Here is a 22,427-nt window from a genome sequence, read left to right as displayed (position 1 = left end):
AAAGCCTGACTTGTGTGTAGATAGATGCCTACCTCATTTACAAATTTAATTATATAGTAATAGTAGTATCAAAGTTGATCATCATCTTGATCATCAAATGTCACTATTGTTTTCATAGTCATCTCACTATAAAAAGATAAAATTAAAATCAACTATCAATATGATGGTGATTTTCGTAATCATCTCTCACTATTAAACTGGTCAGGGGGGAAAAGTGATCCATTACGGGGTGAGTGGCAACAAATAACATAGGTAATGGCTCCCTCTAGTGTAGACATATATTTATCTAAGGAAAATTAAGTATATAGTATATATCTTGAGGGTTGGGCATCAAAGGTTATTAATTGGTCAACAATCAATGTTTGGAAGAGAAAGAAGGGTTCAAGTTCAACATCTAAGTTTGATCGCCACTGAATGTGAGACAGCTGCTTTTTCAGGGTTTTCTTTGGTAACCCACGTTTCCTTGTCAACTTGGATGTTCTAAGTACTACTTCTGAAAGTGACATACACTGTTCCTTGATGGCTTACATATGCAGCCTTTGCCACCACTGCATTGCACCTATTGAAAAGGGGACCCAACTAAACATTTTATTTTTACTTTCTTTTCTCCGTATTGAAAAATAATAGTAACTTAAGGAATTTATAATATGATATAATTAGTTGATAATCTTATTTATTAAATATATGATAAGAAATTTAATTTTTAATTTATGTGTATGAAAAAATATGTTAAAATAATTAACATTTTAAATAATTTTTTTTAATATCTTAAAAAATTAATCATTGATTCTCTATCGAAGAATATTTGAATTAAAAAAAAAGAAATTTAATTTGTCACGAGGATGAATATATAATATATCAATATAGATCTGAATATGATAGTTGATAAAATAATTATGTTTCTTAGATAGTTAAATATATGGTTAGAAATTTCATCTTCAGGTTATGGTGAGAAGAGTTAACTTCTTAAATCAAGTTTCGTATCTTGAAAAATTAATCTTTAGTTTTCAACTAAAAGAAACCTTAGGCAACCAAATAAAAAAGGAAATTTAAATATAGACTTTTTTTAAATAAGAAAAAAGAATATGTTAATGAAAAGCACGAACAGTGCCTCAATAGTACTGTTCTTGTTGCTAGTTCCTCAACTGTTTCAATGACAACAAAGTAGCCTCATAATCCTACAAAGTTATTTCATCAACCCAAACCTTAAGACACATACCCCTCTAGAATCTTACCTATTATACACTTTTTAAAATAAAATAAAATACTAAAGCTAATATAGACGTATTTGTGTAAAATATTTTAATTTAGATTAATGATAAATGTTGCTATTTTTTATTTTTTATATATACTTTTACTTTAAAAGAGACAAATTCAAATTTAAGATTGCTGTTTTGGCTTTTTGTTAAAAATGATATTTATTATAATGGGATACAAATTTGAATCCACTATTAAATATTGTTCATCAACAGTGTCTAATACCTTTTTTTATCATCATGGATTGCATAAGATTGTTAACTGTAATTGAACTTAATTAGTGCAATTTGTTCATACCATGACATGAAAATGTAGTGGAGTCTAAATTTAATTAGTGCAATTTGAACTTAATTAGTGCAATTTGAATCCACTATTAAATATTGTTCATCAACGGTGTCTAATACCTTTTGTATCATCATGGATTACATAAGATTGTTAACTGTAATTTAGCTTAATTAGTGCAATTTGTTCATACCATAACATGGAAAATAGTGGAGTCTGAATCAACTAAATCACTAATCTCGCATCTTGACTGTGTCAAGGAAGAAATAAATTCAATTTTATTAATTTTCTGATCAAGACACGATATGATTAATTTTATTCCTTTCTTGTTATTATGAAAATATGTTTCTTGTTAGAAAAACATTGAACAATGCATTTGAAAAGCTTCGGCTGTAAAGTAAGACCCTAAATATAAGTCATTATTGACTTCTGTTTAGATTCATTTGGTTTCAAAGCATGACTAATTAAAGAATTCACCATTTGCTTAATATCTAAGAAAATAATACCTATAGTGATTCTGAGAATATTCTGCTTAAGAAAATTCAATTTCAAATGTCGGGACGACTTAAGAGGGATCAAGAGAATTTGTAGAATGACTAGGTTACCTACCCCTACGTTGTGGGTAGGCTTCATTGAAGAAACTCTAAAATCCTAATTATTTATGTTAAAAATATCCACTTAAAAATTAATAGTAATTAGCATAAAATTATTAAACTGATCACTTGCAGTATTTAGTTCAACAAGTCCCAAGATTAAGGGTGTATTTAGAAGAATTTATCTAGAGTTTAAATTACCTTACGACATGCGTACTTGTGTGAGCATTTGGGATAACTTATAAAAGGAACTCATAATATGACTTTAAGTTGTTTACAGTTTACCCTAAAACAAAAATTGTTTACAGTTTATTTCAATAAACTATTTGGGATGCTTATGAAAAATAACTTGTATGGAAACAGTTTATCATTTCCTCTTTAATTATATTTTTTTTATGTATAAGTAGTTATAGATAACCACTTATATCATCTTAATATATATATATATATATATATATATATATATATATATATATATATATATATTAACATCTAATTGTATAGAATATTATATGTGGTTAGATTATATTATTGAGTTTTCTAATTATTACTTTATGATGATTTTTTATTAGTTGGCAATATAAACTTTTTATAACAATGTATGAAAATTAATCTCTAATAAATATCTTAAGGAATATAAAATGAGAAATGGAGAAAAATGAATATTCCACTTCTGACATTTAATAAATATCTTAAGGAAGAGGAGGAAATGGGAAATCAAATGGGTTCACTTGCACAACTCAGCATGCAGCAGCCGCACGCAGAAAACTTTTAATATCAACTATGCCTGCGGTCACAAATGACTAGGGTTTCAATTTCAAAGTGTGACCAGTATTGTTGCACGTTTTTATGTATTGCATGCAATTAGTTTATATGATTTTGGTTTTGAATATTTTAAAAAATGAAATAAGACTGAATTATTGGTAATAAAAAAGAAAATTGAAGAACATTTCATAATCAATTACGTATTTCACCCATACACTTACATACAAATCCAATATATTTAAACAACAAATATGTATATCTCTGCACCCTTTTAAAAGTTATGGATCAGTAGCAGTACTATTAATTCTTAGGAGTGGTGATTTTGGATAAGGAAGTGGCGATGACGGCTTCAATTGTTTCCATTTCTCTCTTTGTGCACACAAATGTACAGTATTATAGAAAGAGTAGAATAGTTTTGTGAACAGTGTGCAAATTTGTCGACTATAGGTATAATAATAATAAGTACGCCATCATCATAAAGATCGTGACGATTGAAAAGAATGCTGACTATTCCCTATATAGGGAAAGTCACCTAACTATTTTGCTGCCTGATATATATGCATGCACCCTTTGCCCTTTACACGTTAGAGGTATAATTAAAATAGAAAGTTCCTTTCCATAGTCTATTAAGGTTTTTGAGCTGTTCGATGACGATTACCTGCATTAAATAAAATAAGGAGTTGAAGGATGGCGCAGTTCTTAACTTCTTATCGAAAAATTCAAAGTTTTTTTTTTCACATTTTACTTTATTAGTACATGAAAAAAAAAATCAGGATGAAAGTTTTTTGTAAGTGGTTTTCAATCCCTATGATTTGAGGTATTTGGCTTAATTATATTTTTATGTAACCTGATATTATAATTGTATGATTTTAATATCTAGGTTTCAATTGCGTTAATTGAATTTTTTTTTCATGTTTTTTTCTCGTTTATAATTGAGTGGTTTCTCTATATTGATTTTATTCAATATTTGAATCATTAATTTGCTAAAAAAAAAGGGCATTCCTTTTGTTATTCATTGTTATCACACAAATAATAATTTACTCACAAAATTACCTAGAAAACAATTAATTAAGTCAATATAATCACAAAACATTTTTAGGCTATTAAGTTCAAATATTCTGTATTAATTTAGATGGTGCTTTGTGTTTCTTCATTATCGTCATGTCATGTTCAATTTGTCACATAAGCTAATTTCATTAAATACCTGATAGAATCAAAATGGAGAGACATAATTGTAAATATGCCAAAAGTTGATGGGACTCAATTGGCCCAATTAGGGGCTATGAGACTTAAATATAATATTAAGTTAGGAAAAAAAATCTATATATATTACTTTATTTTCAAATATTATAAAAAAATATAACTTTAACCATTTTTAAAAATCTGAAAAATAAAAATAAATAATATACATATTAATAGTGTAAACATTATACACAAATATTCAATTATAAATTGTTACGTATGATAAATTTATTGATCGACTTTTATAATTATTATTTAAAATTTTATGCTAAAGTTAATTTTTAATTTTTTTTATTGATTGATAGTATGAAATATTTTATACTGATAATACATATATCTATTAAATTCAATCAGAAAACATGACAGGAATATTGAGAATATTTTTATAATTTTAATAAAAGCACATAAAAAAGAAATTAAAAACAAATAGCCTCTTTCGACTTTCATATTCCTAGTGATTTGACTGAAGGCTTTAAATTATAGAGTAACCAATACGATTAGATGTTAGCAATACTAGAGGCAGAAGGTATATATGCTTAACGGGAAAGAAAGAGAGTTCCATTCTCTGAGAATCAAATTTTGAACCACCAACTTGTTATATGTTTTTAAATTTGTCAACCGTTTAATGTAAGAATAAAGCCAACATGGATTTTTAAAAAAAATAAAAATCAAAGGACTTAAAATTCGAATCGAACGTCACAGTGAGGAATACATGGAGACTCTTCAAAGAGTGCACGTGTGTTTGCTCCTTTTTTACAGAAGATGGAAATTAATTGTGGAAAAGTAAGATATTTTTAATAATAAAAGAGCATATATGCTTAACGGAAATGCTAAACATCACGAATTTTTTTAATAAATCTCATTTGAGTTCAACTTGGAGTGCATTTATATATTAAAGAGAATTTTCTTTATCCTTGTCACTCATCAACCCCCACCTCACAGTGATTGGTAAACAAAGCTTCCGTAACACTTTTGTGAAATAGAATTTTACACACACACACAAAAAGTTCTATCCGTAACACTTTGGTTGCTAAGATAAATTTTAATTATAAATCGTTCGCCTATCGTGTTTGAATTCAATATATTTGAATTTGGTATTTTATTTATAAAAACGAACGGGTGGAATGTAGATATAATAATCTAATGATTCCAGCCATAGTGATATGCTTCTAATGGGTTTTTTATTCTTTGTGAAAAAAGTAGTTAAGATAAAGTTACATCAATATTAGTGAGAATTCTAGGGTTTAGATCGCGGGGGAGTCAAACCCACCTAGATCTCTCTTTTTTCCTTAATGATGATCATGAGTTCCATTATGTACGTAAAAAAAATAGAGATCGCATATGTGATATTGTATTAATTATTTTTTTTATTTTTTTATAAATTTTAATATACATACCCTCAAAAATTAAAAGAGACAATTTTTTATTGCCTATTTATCGTTCATGAAACAATTTTCTTTGATCATATATCTTATTCAACGAATCATTTTTTTTCATCCAAAGTTACTTAATTGCATTGTTAACACACTTTTTAGCATATGTTTTATAATTAGATGAAATTCACATAATATTTATCAGTGCGTCTCATCACCCAATCTTATTCATTAATTAATGAATTTCATATAAAGTTCAACCAATAAAAAAATATTAAAATGTCTCAAAAACTATGTTGCTAGTATTTATACTCAAACCCACACATTTAGCCATCTTTAAAAGAACAATGTTTCTCTTAAAAAAAATAAAAATAATGTTATAAGTAATTTATGGGGTGTATTGCATTAAGATTTTAAAAGATTATTTTAATAAAAAAAATTGTGGATTTTAAAAATTATGAATGAATGTTATAACTTATCAGTTTTTTTTTACAAGACATTTATGATAATTTGAATTTTAATAAATTTTTATCGTAAGAATTTGAAGGATTTGAATAGACTTTACAAATTTGTAAGATTTAAAAGAATTGTGTGAGTTTTTAAAAACATATCCAAAATTACAAGAATTAGTGAAAAAAGTAATAAGAAATGATGAGGTATGGATAAAAAAGTAAAACCAATATAATTTTTATAAACTCTTAATAACTAAATTGATTCTAGTTTTAGGTCCCCCTATACTAATCATTCTTGTAATAACATTTTCTCATTCTCCCTTTTGGATTTGAACAATATATTTAAAATTATATACTATTTTTTTGATTTTTTTGTAATTATTACAATTATTTAATGATAAATCCAATGACATGTTTAAATGAGGTGCAACGATCAACATATACAAGAAGTGAGTGATGAGAGTGAAAAATTTATAGGATGGTTACTAAATTATGGAAAGGACAAAATTAAAGAAGATAATTACAAAAACCTTACGTCGAGTAAGTGATGAACATAGTCAGTATAAAAAAAATATTATTAGCCTTGACACATAAAATAAAAATTAATTTAATTTAAATAAACAAATAGAAAAGTGCATATGAGAGGAGCATATTTGATATTTTTTGTTCCAAAAGAATAAGAGAAACATATATGATTTACACATCTTGAATAATATTATTTTTTTGTTAGGTGTTTGATACATCTTTCAATTGAATGGATCTCATTTTTGTGTTGGGTATTGAAGAGAGAAGAAAGTATGTGTGATGAGAGAAAAGAAAGTCTCATAATCAATAGAAAAAAAAATTAAAGAGTCTAACAAAATCTCAAGGATTTAAGTGAGATGGTTTGATAAATGTTTTATACAATATTTTTTAATACCAAAATATTTTTTTTAAAGTTATAAAAAAATTTAATTGAATGTTATCAGATTTTGGTATACCCTTAAAAAATCTTAAAAATTTAATTGAATAACAGAAGACTTATTTAAAATTTTTTAAAATTTTAATCCAATACACCTCCTTTAAGACCACATTATGCCATCATGATTTTGTGGAGTAAAATTGATTCTTATGTGTTATCCAAACACAATAGATGAGTTCTTTTTTGCTCTTCAATATGAACAAAGCACGTAATTTGTTCCTTGGAAGTTGTAAGTTTCCATAGAGTTCCACTTTTTTTTATAAAAAAAAAGTTTCTACAGAGAGGAGAACACATTTTTTATTTATTTCTTAATTCCTTTATTATTCACAATTTTTATGTGGAGAGATTTATTTATTTATTTTCCATTGGTTTTTTCGAACAAATTTCTTAGTTTTATGTTGGATATATAACGAGGTATTATAAATGGACTATGAATAGAGGACCCAAGATGCGTTTTATTTTTTCTCCATGAGAACCCCGAGACACTTATGAGATGGATCCATGTTTTAATAGGACTTTTTGGTGAAAATGCTTTTTCTTTTCAACATGGGCTGAAAGGAGAGTTCACAGAATCGTGCAAAAGCGGAAGGGAATTGCTAGGGGCACCCAGCAACATTGCTGGTGCACCCAACAATTTTTTAAAAACCCAAAAATGCCCCTGTACGTTTTCCTTTTATAAAAATCTGTTTTTTTTTCATTCTTCCTTTTTGCTTTCTCTCTCCTGCGTTTCCTCCATTCCGGTGCGCGTTTTCTCCATTCTGGTGCGTTTTCTCCGTTCTGGTGCTTGTGCTGTGCGATTTTTGTCGGTGCTGGTTGTGCTTGTGCTCTGCTTTGGTGTGATATTTGTCAACTAAGGTACGTAGCTGCTTTTGTGTGGTTGATGGTTTATTTTTGGTAGTAGAATGGTGTAAGCGTTTCAGATTCGACGCAAAAAAATTTCTTCCGGGGAAGACATTACAATTGCGGAAGAAAAAAACTTGTTCCGTGGAATCTCACGGAAGACGTCTTCCGCAAGACTCCACGGAAGAAGCTGTCTTCCGCAGTTGACATTACAACTGTGAAAGACTGCTTCTTCCGTGGAGTAATTCATTTTATGATTTTTTTGTTTTAAGATTATTTTGAATGTTATTTTGGTTAATTCTATTTGTAATTTATGTGAAACATAAAAATATATTTGTTGGTTGAATTGTTGATTTTTTTGCTTAGGTTGAGGTATTCTTTGGTTAAATGAGCTTTGTAGGTTATAATTTAGGATTTATGTAATTAAAAGTTGAATTTGGTTATGTATATGTAGATTAAATATTTGTGAGGTTGTCAAATGTTGAATTAGTTTGATATTGATAGTTTGTAAATTTTTTATGGTTGTTGTATTGTTCAAATTATTTAGTTGAATGTTGAATCAGGTGGTAGTTATACTTTGAATTAAGATGGACGAAGATCAATGGGCATATTACAGTGTGATGTCTGAAGAAGTTGATATGGATTTTCAAAATGAAGAAGATTGTGGTGTGAATGAAACACATGTTGATTGTTCAGATGCTTTTAATACTTCTCAGGTAATCATGTTGATCAGTTTTAATTGTTTGGTCTAATGTATGATTTGTGTAAAAATTAATATGTCGTGGTTGTGTCCTAGGTCTTTGAAACCCGAGAAGATGTTTTGAAGTGGGCTCGAACGGTTGCCCATGAAAATGGTTTTGTTGCAGTAATTGTGAGGTCTGATACATATACTGGCAGCAGAGGAAGAACTTCATTTGTCTTAATTGGGTGTGAAAGGAGCGGTAAGTACAAGGGTAGGAAGAAAGAATTTGTTAGAAGAGACACAAGTACTAGAAAATGTGGTTGTCCATTTAAGATTCGTGGAAAACCAGTTCATGGAGGTGAAGGTTGGGCGGTGAAGCTGATATGTGGGATTCACAACCATGAATTGGCGAAGACCTTAGTTGGACATCCATATGCTGGGAGATTGACAGATGATGAGAAGAATATCATTGTTGATATGACGAAGTCGAATGTGAAACCAAGAAACATCCTGCTAACGTTGAAGGAGCACAACAGCAGCAGTTGCACCACAATCAAACAAATCTACAATGCAAGAAGTGCATACCGTTCTTCAATCAGAGGAGATGACAGTGAAACGCAACACCTAATGAGGCTCCTTGAACGTGACCAATACATTCATTGGCATAGATTGAAGGATGAAGATGTGGTGCGTGATTTGTTTTGGTGTCACCCAGATGCAGTTAAGTTATGTAACGCATGTCATCTTGTTTTTTTGATAGACAGTACCTACAAAACAAATAGGTACAGGCTCCCATTGCATGACATTGTGGGGGTGACACCAACTGGGATGACTTTCTCTGCTGGGTTTGCGTATCTGGAGGGTGAGCGCGTGAACAATCTTGTATGGGCATTGGAACGGTTTCGAGGCCTTTTTTTAAGAAACGATCGTCTTCCTGTTGTTATTGTCACAGACAGAGACCTAGCCCTGGTGAATGCTGTGAAAGTTGTGTTTCCGGAGTGTAAGAATTTGTTGTGTAGGTTTCACATAGACAAGAATGTGAAGGCAAAGAGTAAATCGCTTGTTGGTCAGAAGAATGCTTGGGACTACGTAATGGATAGCTGGGGTAACCTGGTAGATTGTCCTTCGGAACAGGAGTTCCCTAAGCACCTTCAAAGGTTTCAAGTAGCGTGTTCCCCGTGGCCAATGTTCACTGACTATGTATGTGAGACATGGATTGTCCCACACAAGGAGAAATTTATCTTGGCCTGGACGAATAAGGTGATGCACCTAGGCAACACAACAACAAATAGGTATTTAAATGTTTTATTATATTAGTCAAGTTTCTTTTAATGATTGTTTGGAACATTATTGTTATTAATTTGTCTTCTCTGTTGTGTGTTTTAAATGTAGGGTTGAATCTGCTCATTGGTCTTTGAAGAGGATATTACAGAATAGCGTTGAAGACCTCTGTAGTGTTTGGGATGCAATGAACAACATGATGACGCTGAAGCACACTGAAATTAGAGCATCATTCGAAACAAGTATGCATGTCGGTTCAAAACAACAACACCTCAGTCAGACCCAGTGCATCATCTTTTGCACCACCGAAGCCAGCAAGGATGATCCCCATGTTGGATCAATTTCCACCATTTATGCATGATTTCATTGAGGATGTTGTTGATGTGAAAGTGAATGGTAATTGTGGATATCGGTCAGTTTCCGTTTTGTTAGGTATGGGAGAAGAGTGTTGGGCCATGATGCGTAATGAATTGATTAAAGAACTTGGCAAATGGTCGCAAGACTACATAAAGATCTTTGGTGGCACTGAGAGATATGAATAGCTGAGGTTGTCCCTACACGTGAATGGGTTATCCAAGGTATGTGTTTTATGCTTTTTATTTACATAAGTAATGTTTACATGACTGACACGTGTATTTGTTATGCGATTTAGGTTAGTATGGACAAATGGATGGATATAACGGATATGGGATATGTAATTGCGTCAAGATATAATGTAATCCTTGTATCATTGTCACGGCAACAGAGCCTCACATTTTTTCCTCTCAGAAGTCGACCACCGGCCGATTCTGCTACGCACCGCATAATATGCGTCGGTCATGTGTATGGCAGTCATTTTGTTCAGGTCCATTGAAAATTCGTTTACTTAAATAATTTCAATTATTGAATGTGTTGGTTTGTTTATTTAACTTATTATTGTAATTTCACTTACAACAGGTTTTTCTGAAAGATCGTTCTCCCTTACCGCCTATAGCGTTGTTGTGGTCAAGCAATGCGTATCCGGAGGCAAAACAATGGCCAACTACATATGTAGGTAGAATGCAGCAATACTTAAGCCTAATGACAATTAATACAACGCATGTAGACCTAAGCGGACACTGAACTTGTAATATTTATGTATGTATATGTACATTGGATTTATGTTCATGTAATTAATCAATTGTTCCGTGAACAAGTGTTACTGTGTCAAATTGTTATATTTGTGTTGAACTGAATGCTAGTTATATGTTTCTAATAGGCCGAAAACCAACTTTTTTTATTTTTGGTGCCTCCGTTTGAGGTGCGATTCGATGGAACGGGGCACTGCTTTTATTTTTTTTGGGTTCCTTAACATGCAAACATTCCAAATAGCGGCCCTGGACAGTCTCAAGCGGCTCCCACATAATTTTAAAAAAAGCCCGAACAGGGATACTTAGGCATGTTTCTAAAAGGCACAAAACCAATTTTTTTTATTCTTTAGTGTACGTATATATATGGTTAAAATATATAATTTCAGAATAGTTATAAATGTTAACATTTAAATTACAAATTATTTTATCTTCTTTATTTTATATATTCAAATGCCATTATAAATGTGACTCATGTGTGTGGTTTATATTTAAATTTCAAACCATATATTTATAGAGAGACAAACAAAAATCATAAATAATGTAAGTAAATGTGTTTTATGACATACATAAACAAATACAAAAATTAATAATTTAAGTACAATAAAAATATAAATCCTAATCTATGCGGCGTCTCTGGCGCGGCCTAAGACTTTCATATGCGGTGTCACCTCTAGCTCTCCTCAGACAACGAGTCATGATGTCATGTAAGTCAGTGCCCTCAATGACCATCCTGAGGTTGATGACCCGCTCCAAATCCTCAGCAATCGCTCCTAAATCCTAAGCCATCCCCTGACATCCTTCCCAGTGAACCTGTCACAGTCAAAATAACAAAGTCATTATCACATTTTAAAAAAATTTAAATTATGAAAAACTACAGAAGTTATGCTTACCACTGAATGCGTAGGGAGATTGATCGCGACTAAAACCTCGGGGATGGGTGGCTCGACGAACTCCTCATGATGAGGGGGAGGCGGATGTCTCGGTGTAGCAGTCTCCTCGGTCCACGTGATGAATGGGTGCGATATCCGAAAAAACCACTTCATGTAGTCTGGCGCCACCTGTCCAGGAACTACACAGAGCTCCCCTGAAGGCACCAAATGGTCTGAAAAATGCAGCCACCGGTCATCTATATCATCACCCGTCAAAGAACCTGCTCAGGTTGAACGTACACCACAATTTGACCTTATCTGAGCTGGCCGGTGTACGACGATATCAAGTCAAAGGCCCTGACTCCCCGGTGCTCACCATAGGGCATCCAGCACACGTCAGTCACATTCAGGGCATCCAAACGTCTCCGATACGGAACTCCCTTGATCCCCGTCATATGAGCCTTACCCGTAAGCCACCTGCAGGCCCGTGGGCTCCCGTCATCATAAGCATCATGGACGACGGATGTATGCACTATAGGAAAGTGCTCGTATATCCAGCACTACAAACACATAGTCAGCATCATTACAAAAAAATTAGATTCAATGCTACTTCAATTTAAATTATCAGTGATAATACGTACCTGGAGAAGTGTAATATAACCGCCCAGCTGTCGTGTAGAGGCCTGCGACGCGTCATTCAGATGGTCGTACATGTGGACTAATGTAGTCGCTCCCCAGGCAAATCCCCTTGCCTGGGCCAGGTCCCTGAAAGCCTTCAGGTGCACGACATGTACATGGGTTGAACTCTTGTTGGCGAAAAGAGTACAGCCCACCAAGTGGAGCAGATACGTGCAAGCTGCAACAACCCATCGTCTGGTCCTGCACTGGCTTTGATACAAGTCCCGAAGCCACCCCAACCGGACATGAGGCCCACTAGCCTGTCAGGTCTCAAATGTAGCCTCCTCATGACTGACCTCAAGAAGCTCCGTCAGTAGACCAATGGCGTCTGAAGTAACAAGCGGCTCGAACGTATGTAGCGCGCCAGTGATGGGAAGGTGTAGGAGTGACGCCACATCATCCAACGTGATCGTCAACTCGCCTACTGGCAAGTGGAACGTGCTAGTCTCGCAATGTCACCTCTCGACGAAGGCGGATATGAGTCCAGGATCAGTGGTGATAACAGAACACCTGATCAGTGGACTCAATCCGGTGCCAGCAATCAACCCTTCGATCTCAGGCGCTGGTCTCCCAATTTTATCTACTTTTCTACCGTGGGAGACCAACTTCAGATCGGGTCGTTCCTAAATTGAATAACAATTTATAATAACGTGTATATAAAAAACAATCCAACTACAAATAATTTTTATGTAATTAGTCAACATTAAAAACTTCGTACCTGTCCACTCCAGATGTTGTGTGCGACATGCTCGGCAAAATCGGTCAAAATCGATGGGTCGCGTGGTCCACCGAGGAAACCCTCATCTGCAGCAGGTGACCCCAAGCTCCCATCAGTAGCCACTCCCTCTGTCTGAACAGCATCGGCGGCGCCTGTCATCTCTTGGGTGGCATCAGACACATGAGGAACATCCTCATGCAACTGAGGCACATCCTCATGTCTCTCTGTCACGTCCTCACGCAGACGAACCCGTTGCCTACGTGCTGAAGCAGTAAGTCTGCGATGCAGAGGAACATCAACCTCATGCGTATCCTCACTAATGCCTCTACCTCTACCAGCTCCTAACGCACGACCTAAACCTCGTGTTCTAACCATGATCTGAAATCATGAAGAACATTTATTTTTTTCGGTCAAATTAAATATTCAAATAATTGGTAACAAAGCTTTGTCATTACAAATTTGTTCAAACACATGTTTTGTATGTTTCTTACTAATTTGCTCAAATTAAGTTTTCAATGTTTCTTGGACATGATGTTCTCATGATATATGTGACATTCTCATTTAGGATATCTGTGACATTATGCTTCATTATGAGGGACATGTAGAATCAAGGCATGCTTTTTGTTTTTTGGTTTAGTATTTTGAAAATAGGACAAAGAATTTAGGAGACACAATTCTCCTAAAAGCTGAAATTGAATAATGAAATTGTTTGCTTCCAAGGGAATAATCAAATCAAACATTATAAGATTTACTTCCAAGGGAAATATAATAGGCAGAATTTTTGGTTTTTGTTTGGATCATGTTTAAATTCTTTTTACAGCTCAAACATGATTAACACTTACCCTTATCTCATTAGTAACACAAAGCCCAAGATGAATGATGAGTGGTTCAAATCATGAGCGGATCCGAAGGGGGGGAAAAACGGCCTAGAGGATCACTTAAAAAAATCCCCGCTGTTTTATCTATACCTAACACATTTATTGTTTTCAATGAACAAGTTTGAGTTCCATATTGCTGTTGGTCTAACAATCAGAGATTGGATTTAAGTTGTCTTAATTTATATGATATTGTGGAGCGCGTGCATGTTCAGAAGGAATTCCAAAGTAAAGAAAAAAGCTCATGGCACTTTCTAGGTTTCTTTAGATCAGGGAAATGTGTATTTTGTATGTTTCTATTCTTTGGTTTTGTATTTTCAAGATTGCTATCTTGTTAGCATTCAGTGTGCATGCGTGCTTGATTGTAGAACTCTCATCAGCATCAACTATGCTTGTGTAAGTGCCGTTATACATTTTTAGTGAATGATCAATTGATCTTTTGACAAAAAAAGAAAAAAAAAAAAAAGAGGAAGCATTTACATAAAAGAGATGGAGAGCAGCAAATTGATGCTTTCAATTGCCAAGCTTATAACATTGCTTAGATTGTGTAGGTATCAGATTAGACAAATTTGTTTTCAATATCAAAAGAATTCCCATTGTAATTGACAGGTTGCAGGCTATTAGATTAGATTAGAAAAATTTCTTTTCAATATCAAAATAAATTTAGAAACAGAGTAACACAGGAACTTTGTTTTATTGTCTCATATTTTTTCTTAATTACAAGTCTAACAATGGTCTAATAGTTGAATATTAGTATCCTAACTTACCTTTTTTTTTTTCTTAACCCTCTCATTCATCAGGGAAAAAGAATCCTAACTAATCCACATAATTTATGCAGTGTATACAGTCATTTATACATCCTAACCAAATGACTGCAAATAACAATTCAATTTAGACATCCTAACCAAATGAAAGCAAAATACAATAGGTGATGTATCAAAATTAGGGAGTTTGTGTAAGTTAAATAACATATACACTTTGTAATAGCAAATAAATTAAAAATAATAATTACTAATATCAATAAATTGGTGGTTCAAACAAAATTTTCAAGAAAAATAACCAAAAAACACCAAAACATGCTCCGCGGAAGAAGTTTCGAATGTTCTTCTGCGAGAAGGATAGGTAGCCTGCGGAAGAAGGTTCCACAAGTTCTTCCGCGACCAGGAAATGTTGCCTGCAGAAGAAGGTTCCGCAAGTTCTTCCGCGGGATCCGCGGAAGACATAGTTCTTCCGCTGGATCCCGCGGAAGAACCTTCGGAACCTTCTTCCGCCGGAACCCGCAGAAGAACCTTCTCCCCTTTCTTTCGCAGGTTCCCGCGAAAGAACTCCTTCTTCCGCTTCAATATCCAACTGCCCCTTCCACATGCGCGGAAGAAGGTTCTTCTCGCGGAAGAACCTTCGTCTTCAACCTCAGCCACCACACATCACTCATGTCGTCTATCCTACGGCCATTAACGCTTCCAAATGAAGACACGAGGTTAGAACACTAACCTGGATGGCGGAAGAAACGAACAAAGCTATTCAATGGAGGATGCCAATGCCTGTGGAGGAAAAGAAGGGAACCAAATTTCAAAGCGCGGAAGAAGAAGCTTGCCATTGTATACACAGAAGACGAAGGAAGAAGACAAACCTTTTTGGAAGGAAGGAGAAGAACGAAACCAAGGAAGAAGAAGCTTGCAGGGAGGTTGCTGGGTGCACGGGAGAAGAAGGAAAGCGCAGAAGAAAACGTTTTTTAAAACGGAAGAAGAAGAAAATGTTTTTTTTTAAAATATATTAACTTTTATTTTTTAAATGAAGGGTATTTTAGGAAGTTCATTCAATTGCTGGGTGCACCAGCAATTTTGCTGGGTGCACCTAGCAACAGCCAAAGCGGAAACCCATCTAACATATGCTTCATCCAAACAAAGCACATTTTATTAATTGGGCTATTGCTTCCTGCACCTCCTTTATGGCTTCCAGAAGGTAAAAAAAATAATTCCAGAAAGGGTGCAAGAAGTAACATCCTATTAAATGCTATTTTCCCAAAACTAAATTCAAAAATAAAAAAGGACGTAAGTAGTGTTGATGAAGTTCAGGCCTGGCTGATAAGAGGCATATTTTTGTGTGTTTGACTTGGGAGTTATACTTCCAGCACCTAAAAAATTGATTCTTGAAAAGGCGAAATGTAATTTCATATTTTGGATTGATACTAGAAGCAATTCATGGGGGTGAAGGAAGCATTGATTTTCTTTATGTGAAACGCTTGATCACCATTTTTTAAAAGCTTAGAGACATGTAAGGAAGAATTGAAATCAGGAAAAAAATTCTTCCAATGTAAAGTTAAGATCCCCAATCTCAAGGAAGATTTATAATAAAATTATATTACTTACCAAGAAATTGATGTGAAACTGAACTCAAGTCCTAACTTTCAAGCATAGTTTTAAAACCCGGTTGGGTCCAGCCAAAATGGCCCCCTGGGGCCGGGGGTTGGTTTTTTAATTCTAATTTTAATAATATATAATACAATATTTTAATGTTAAATTAATTATTTTATTTAAAGACTTTGATTATAAAAATAATTTTATTTAAATATTAGTTATCTATTTTATTCTATTTCTTGACAAAATGTTTTATTTCCTTTTTTATAGTATTTATTGTAAAATTAATGACATTTTTTCTTCTTTTAGACATATATATATATATATATATATATATATATATATATATATATATATATATATATATATATATATATATATAAATATGATTTTTCTTTTTATAGTCTTCATCATTGAATTAATTACGTTTTTCATCTTTTTAAATGAAATATTTGATGTTATTTATTTTCTTTATTAATATTTTTTCTTTTTATAATGTATTATTGTTATTTTAAAGATTTTAAATATTTACATTTGTAACCAAATGAATTTATTATCCTTTTCTTTATACTTATTTGGTTATAATTAATTTGAGAAATTAAATGATATTTATAATTAATCTTTGTCTATGAGAAAAATTCACCGTGAATAAAAAATTGATAACCTTAATTTTAACACATACTAATAATTATTTTTTCTCTTATCTCATTGTTCTTCTCGTCAATGTTAACTCCAATCTCATTTCAATTTCAAATTTAATAAACTAAACATCATTATATCAACTTTGGAAAAATGAACTAAAATATTAACTTGTATCAGACATGGGTCGAAACTTACTTTAATAAATTTTGAGCTTTTTATAGAATAAATAATTAATTTAATTTTTTTATTATAAAACTATCTAAGTTATATATTAGTCCCCCTTACTTCTTATATTAGCTCTGCTCCTTATTTTAGTCTTCTTAAATTATGTTTGTTTTATTCTTTTATCTTTAAAGCGATTTAGATAATGTTTTAAACAGAAAAAAAAAACTATTATCTAAATCACTTAACAAACGGAAAATAAAACAAGAAAATTTATAAGAACAAAAAAAATTACAAAACCTAAAAACATATTTAAACATATAATCCACTAATTGAATCAGACTCAGTGATCCGTGCTTCAACCAACCGACCGGTCCAAGTTTTAAAACTTCACTTTGACGGAACAGTCCGGTGTCATGTGAAGAAACCACCCTTAGCACCAACCTTGTACTTTGTTATTTGAAGTTCATACAAGATTGTCTTTTGCAGATGTCATTCCCGGGGAGGATTGCTTTCTTCCACATTTGTGTATCACGATCATTACCTACAAAAAAAGTTGATGATTCTATAGGCTTATTAGGACCAATATGTTGATGCCCTCTACTACGTAATCATTGCATGAATTGTTGTTAGTTTAAATTAAATTGCAGTGCATCAAGCTCACGGCCTTATTCTTCACTCCACCGTTCTCATTGCCTTTGCTTGAGGTCAACCAAGGAAAGTTTCTAATTATGGAATAGCCTCTGTAGAGAGTGTAGCATTTGGAAAATTTTCTGATTTATTAATAGTAAATTTCTAATCAACAGTTATCATTTCATCTTCTCTGCTTTCAAAACACTTTTTCGTGACTTGGCTTCCTATCATTGGAAGGATTAGTAAAAAAGCCTTTCATAGATACGAGTCTTTTGGCCAGATATGTATGCGCCAAAAAATTGTTATTATGTCATCCACCAATGTTGCTTCACCAAAAAATAACACAAAAACCTATAGCAATCATGCATAGAGATGGAAAGAAAGCAAAGGCATGCTTTAAATGGGATTTTTGAATTCTGAAATACTCCTTTCCTTAAGATGCGGTTAACATGGCTACTACAAATGTTCTATGAAACACAAACACACCAGTTGAACAACGTCTTGGGATATGTCTGACACGTTTTCGATTCTAACACGCTACGAGCACGTTTTTGCAGTGTTTAGTTTATTTTATTGGCTTTGACACGGCGATAACACTGCCTGGACACACTTTTTTTTTTAATCAAAAGTTTAAAAAACTCAACCTAAACATTAAATTAATATTATCAAGTTGTTTTTTTTTTTGGAATTTTTTAATGATGGTTTCTCTTACTATTTTTTTCTGTGAGACTCTTTTTTAAAGAACTTAACAAATTGTTTTCTTAGATTCTTTTTGTAATGAGGGTTCTTGCATTGAGGAATATGATGACTCTTAATACTTTCTTGTGAGACTTATTATTATATGATAATTATAAAGCTTAACAAATTGTTTTAAGATTGTGTGTATGTGTAATTTAAATTAATCTGAAAACATTTTTATCACCCAAACTAATAGAGCCTATCGTCACCAGTAGGTTGCTTGGAGAAAGAGTTGGGGTATATGACTAATTTTTCAATTTGTAATTTTCAGTTTTTCTGAGTTGGATATGAAAATTTCAATAACAGGATCCAACCCTAAGTAGCTTGGAAAGTCAAAGTGTCAATTGGTCGAGAAGTTTAAAACTTCCCCACCTTATAGATTGACCCTTGTGATGGAATTATTTTACTTACAAAAGTTGTTGTAAAATCTAACTCGAGCCCCAACTTTGAAGGAATTGAAGTCCGATCACCTAATTACCATTAACATGAGCCTTGTACTTTGTTATTTCTAGTCCGTGCATGATTATTTTCCAGTAATCATTCCCGGGGAGGATTGCTTTCTTCCACATTTGTATATTACGATCATTACCCACATAAAAGTTGATGATTTTGTAGGCTTACTAGGACAAATGTCAATGCCACTACTATGTAATCATTGCATGAATTATCATAAGCAGTTTAAATTGCACTGCAGAAAGCTAAGAAAACTGAAACAGGCTTATTGTTCACTCCACCATTTCATTCTCACGGCCTTTGCTTGAGGCCAAAGAAGGGAAAGTTTCTAAATGTGTAATAGCTTGTGTCCAGAAACGGAACATTATCATTTTTTTTATTTGTTAATAGTAATTTTTAATCCATTGTTATCATTTAAATTTCTCTGCTTTTAAAACACCTTTTGCACTTGGCTTCCTACCATTGGATGGATTAATAACATAGTTACATATATCCATCAAAAATAGGCCCATACATTTGGTAAATGAATTCGGCGGACACAAAAATCACAGAAATGTAACTTTTTTTTTTTATGATAATCACTATCATAGCAACCCCATTTATTCTCAAGTAAATGACAGATTATAAGGGGGTTGCTAAACAAATCTAAATACAGAAAAGAATGTAAAACATATAACACTCCAAGTTGAAGACAAACCCAAATCACATCCACACAAGTAAAAACACGTGGTATGGTACTTAGTCGAAGAATTCCCAATTGAACTTGGGAGGACCTGAATTATTGGTCACTGAGGAGGGTGGGGGTGGTGATGTGGCTTGCACAGGGATTAATGGTGGGACAGAATCAAACAACTCCCAATTTGTGGTAACTACAACTCCTGAGGTGGAATTCCTTGAGGGTTGTTCTTGTTGCTCTTGATATAGTGCTAGAGAATTCTCACTTGAGTTCCTTGGTTGTTCTTGTTGCTGCTCCTGAATTGGTGCTAAGGCTAATCTATGACGTCCATTTGAATGCTTTTGTTGTTGCTCTTGAATTGGTCCCTTCCTTTGACCATTTGAATGCTTCTGATGGGGCTTCACTGGGGCTTGGTCTCCATTGCTACTAGGCATAGAATTCTTAACTTTCAGCACATCAAGAGTTTCAACATACTTTTGAACTCTTCTTACCTTCAAAATTAATGTTCCACTGCCATTAGAACCATGAGTGCATAACAAAATGCAATTTGAGATGTAATGATAACACAAAAAATGAGCAAAATGCATCTAAGTCTCTATCATTTACCTGCATTTTCCTCTGTAGTTTCACATCCCCATCAGCCATTATACCATCCAATTTAAGCAATTGATTCATCAATAACTCAATCAGATTAAGCACATCTGTTTCCACAACTTTCCCACCTTTGCTAATAATTGACTCAAAGGCTGATACCTAACCAATTCCAATCACTTATCATCTTCCAACTACTCAAGCATTTAATACAATCCTACCTCATTCATAATTAAGTGTTTGAAAATGAAAAGGAAATAATAATAATAATAGTAATATCAACAGCAACCATAATACATACCCTCCCTGCAAGCCTATCTACTTCCAAGCTGATTTCTGAGATCGACTTTGCAGCTTTCTCCATCTTAGCATTCTTCCTTCTCTCTAACAACCTCTTTTCTTGACTAATAGGGTCTTCCACTAGCACTATCTTGGATTTGTCCTTCACCCCAACTATGTCAAGAAAAGCCTTTGAATCCCTCTCCTTGTCTTTGTAAAACAGCTTTTGGTCTTCATGGTGTAAACCAGTTAGCCCTGACAGCATTTTCTTCAACTCCCCTGCAACTCCAGAAATTAATCACACACACACAATAACCGATATAACGAAAACAAGAAAGGACAAAACTTAGACAGTTCTTTGAGTGTTTTTGGTATTGTTCTCCAATCAGAATCGGAGTTTAACCTCAGTAATCTATGTTAGTCATTTAAATTTAATGCGAACCTTTATTACACAAATTACCTGAAGAAACTCTAATTTTGATCAAAGAACAACAATAGAACCAAAAAACACCTAAACATATATATCTAAGTTTTGTCAATCATGAAAAAGGCAAACAAAACCAAGAGAGAAACATAAGAGGCAAATAAATATAAATAACATTAAAACTTCAAAAAATATAAATGAGAAGAGTTACCAAATGTAGCTTGGGAACTAATGTTGACTTCATGGTAAATTGAACCAAACTTGACCTTTACTCTAATTGTTGGCAAAAGTGCTGGGTTCCGACCCGAATCAGCAGTTCTCATCTGAACCAACATTCCACCTGGCCTCATCTCCCATTCCTTTGAACCCGGCTCAGATCTACAACCAACTGAACCACCTCCATTCATGATGCTACTACTAATATTCTTCATCCTCATCATCTTCTCTCACTCTTTCACTTTCACAACTATGCCACAACAAAAAGGGTGTGTGTGATGAACAAAACACCAGAGAGAGGCTTAGATCTCTGAGGACTCAGATTCTCTACCACCTATGACAGAAACCAGTGACCCAATTCAACAAAAGTCTGCTAGAACATGTCTCAGAAGTCTCTGACCCCAGCATTCCACAAGTCCACAGCAAGAGAGAGAAAGACTCGGGGGGAAAACAACAAAAACTTTGAACTTTAGAGAGAGAGAGAGAGAGGGGAAAAAAAAGAAAAAAGAAAAATTTGGACTATTCAGTGGCTTATGAGGAAGAAAAACTCCAACCCTTTTGAAAGCTGAAACTGCCAAGGGTCAAGGCACGGATCTTTAGACCAAAATGTGGCTGAACTGAAACTGTGAGTTTGAGAATTTTACAGCATAATATTGAACAAGGAAAAAAAATGAAGAGCTAGAATAATCTGAAGCTATGGTTTCTATTTTATTTTTTTCTGAAGGGTATAGAAGAGAAGAGGTTGGAAGAAAGATAGATGAGAATCTAGAGAGTGAAAGATGAGAATTGCAGCGATGAGGAATTGATTCTCCCTTGCTGTTCTGGAGAAATCGGAGGGAGAAGAAAGTGGTGAAATGGAAAAACAAAATAATAATAATAACAATAATAATATAAAAACAAGTGGCCAGCTAACTATGCTGACACCCTGTGATATTCATATATACTATGCATTTAATTAACTAATTTTAAATAGTTAAGTTTCTAATAATTGTCCTTAAAAAAATATATCATATGATCAATTATTCTTTTGTTTCTTGTGCCCGACTAATAAAAATGAAGATGAAGCATCTCATGAGCCGCGGTGATCAAATTGTAATTATTTTTGTTCTTCTTTACTTTTTAGATCATTTTGACTTTTTGCAAGTCTGAATTAATTTGTTTTGGAAATAATTAACAGTAAGCATGCGCTTAATTTTAATTTTCAATTCCCTTGTGTTAATTAATATGTACCATGTGCAAAGTAACCTATTCTACACTTTAGAAAAAGCATCCATAGTAG

General features: G+C 33.2%; 1 protein-coding gene across 1 annotated transcript; it reads right to left on the bottom strand.

Annotated features, from left to right (window-relative positions):
* Positions 1 to 19,429: 19,429 nt before the first annotated feature.
* LOC114368589 (BAG family molecular chaperone regulator 1-like) lies at positions 19,430 to 21,661 on the bottom strand. Its single transcript, XM_028325795.1, has 4 exons — positions 21,144 to 21,661; positions 20,531 to 20,787; positions 20,245 to 20,391; positions 19,430 to 20,129 (listed from the first exon to the last, which is right to left on the bottom strand). Exons 1-4 carry the CDS (start codon positions 21,370 to 21,372, stop codon positions 19,701 to 19,703), a joined length of 1,062 nt encoding a protein of 353 aa, XP_028181596.1. The 5' UTR covers positions 21,373 to 21,661; the 3' UTR covers positions 19,430 to 19,700.
* Between the last annotated feature and the right edge of the window lie 766 nt (positions 21,662 to 22,427).

The sequence above is a fragment of the Glycine soja genome, chromosome 9, assembly GCF_004193775.1.
Source record: "Glycine soja cultivar W05 chromosome 9, ASM419377v2, whole genome shotgun sequence".
In the NCBI taxonomy this organism is placed as follows: domain Eukaryota; kingdom Viridiplantae; phylum Streptophyta; class Magnoliopsida; order Fabales; family Fabaceae; genus Glycine; species Glycine soja.
The sequence above is the reverse complement of the archived record's forward strand: the minus strand, read 5'-3'. Positions and strand labels throughout refer to the sequence as shown.

Excerpts from the sequence above, each read along its gene's own strand:
- LOC114368589 (XM_028325795.1), bottom strand. The coding sequence starts at position 21,372 with ATGATGAGGATGAAGAATATTAGTAGTAGCATCATGAATGGAGGTGGT. Across the intron at positions 20,788-21,143 it reads TAGTTCCCAAGCTACATTTG|GGGAGTTGAAGAAAATGCTG; the intron begins GTAACTCTTCTC and ends CTGGAGTTGCAG. Across the intron at positions 20,130-20,244 it reads AACTACAGAGGAAAATGCAG|GTAAGAAGAGTTCAAAAGTA; the intron begins GTAAATGATAGA and ends TTAATTTTGAAG.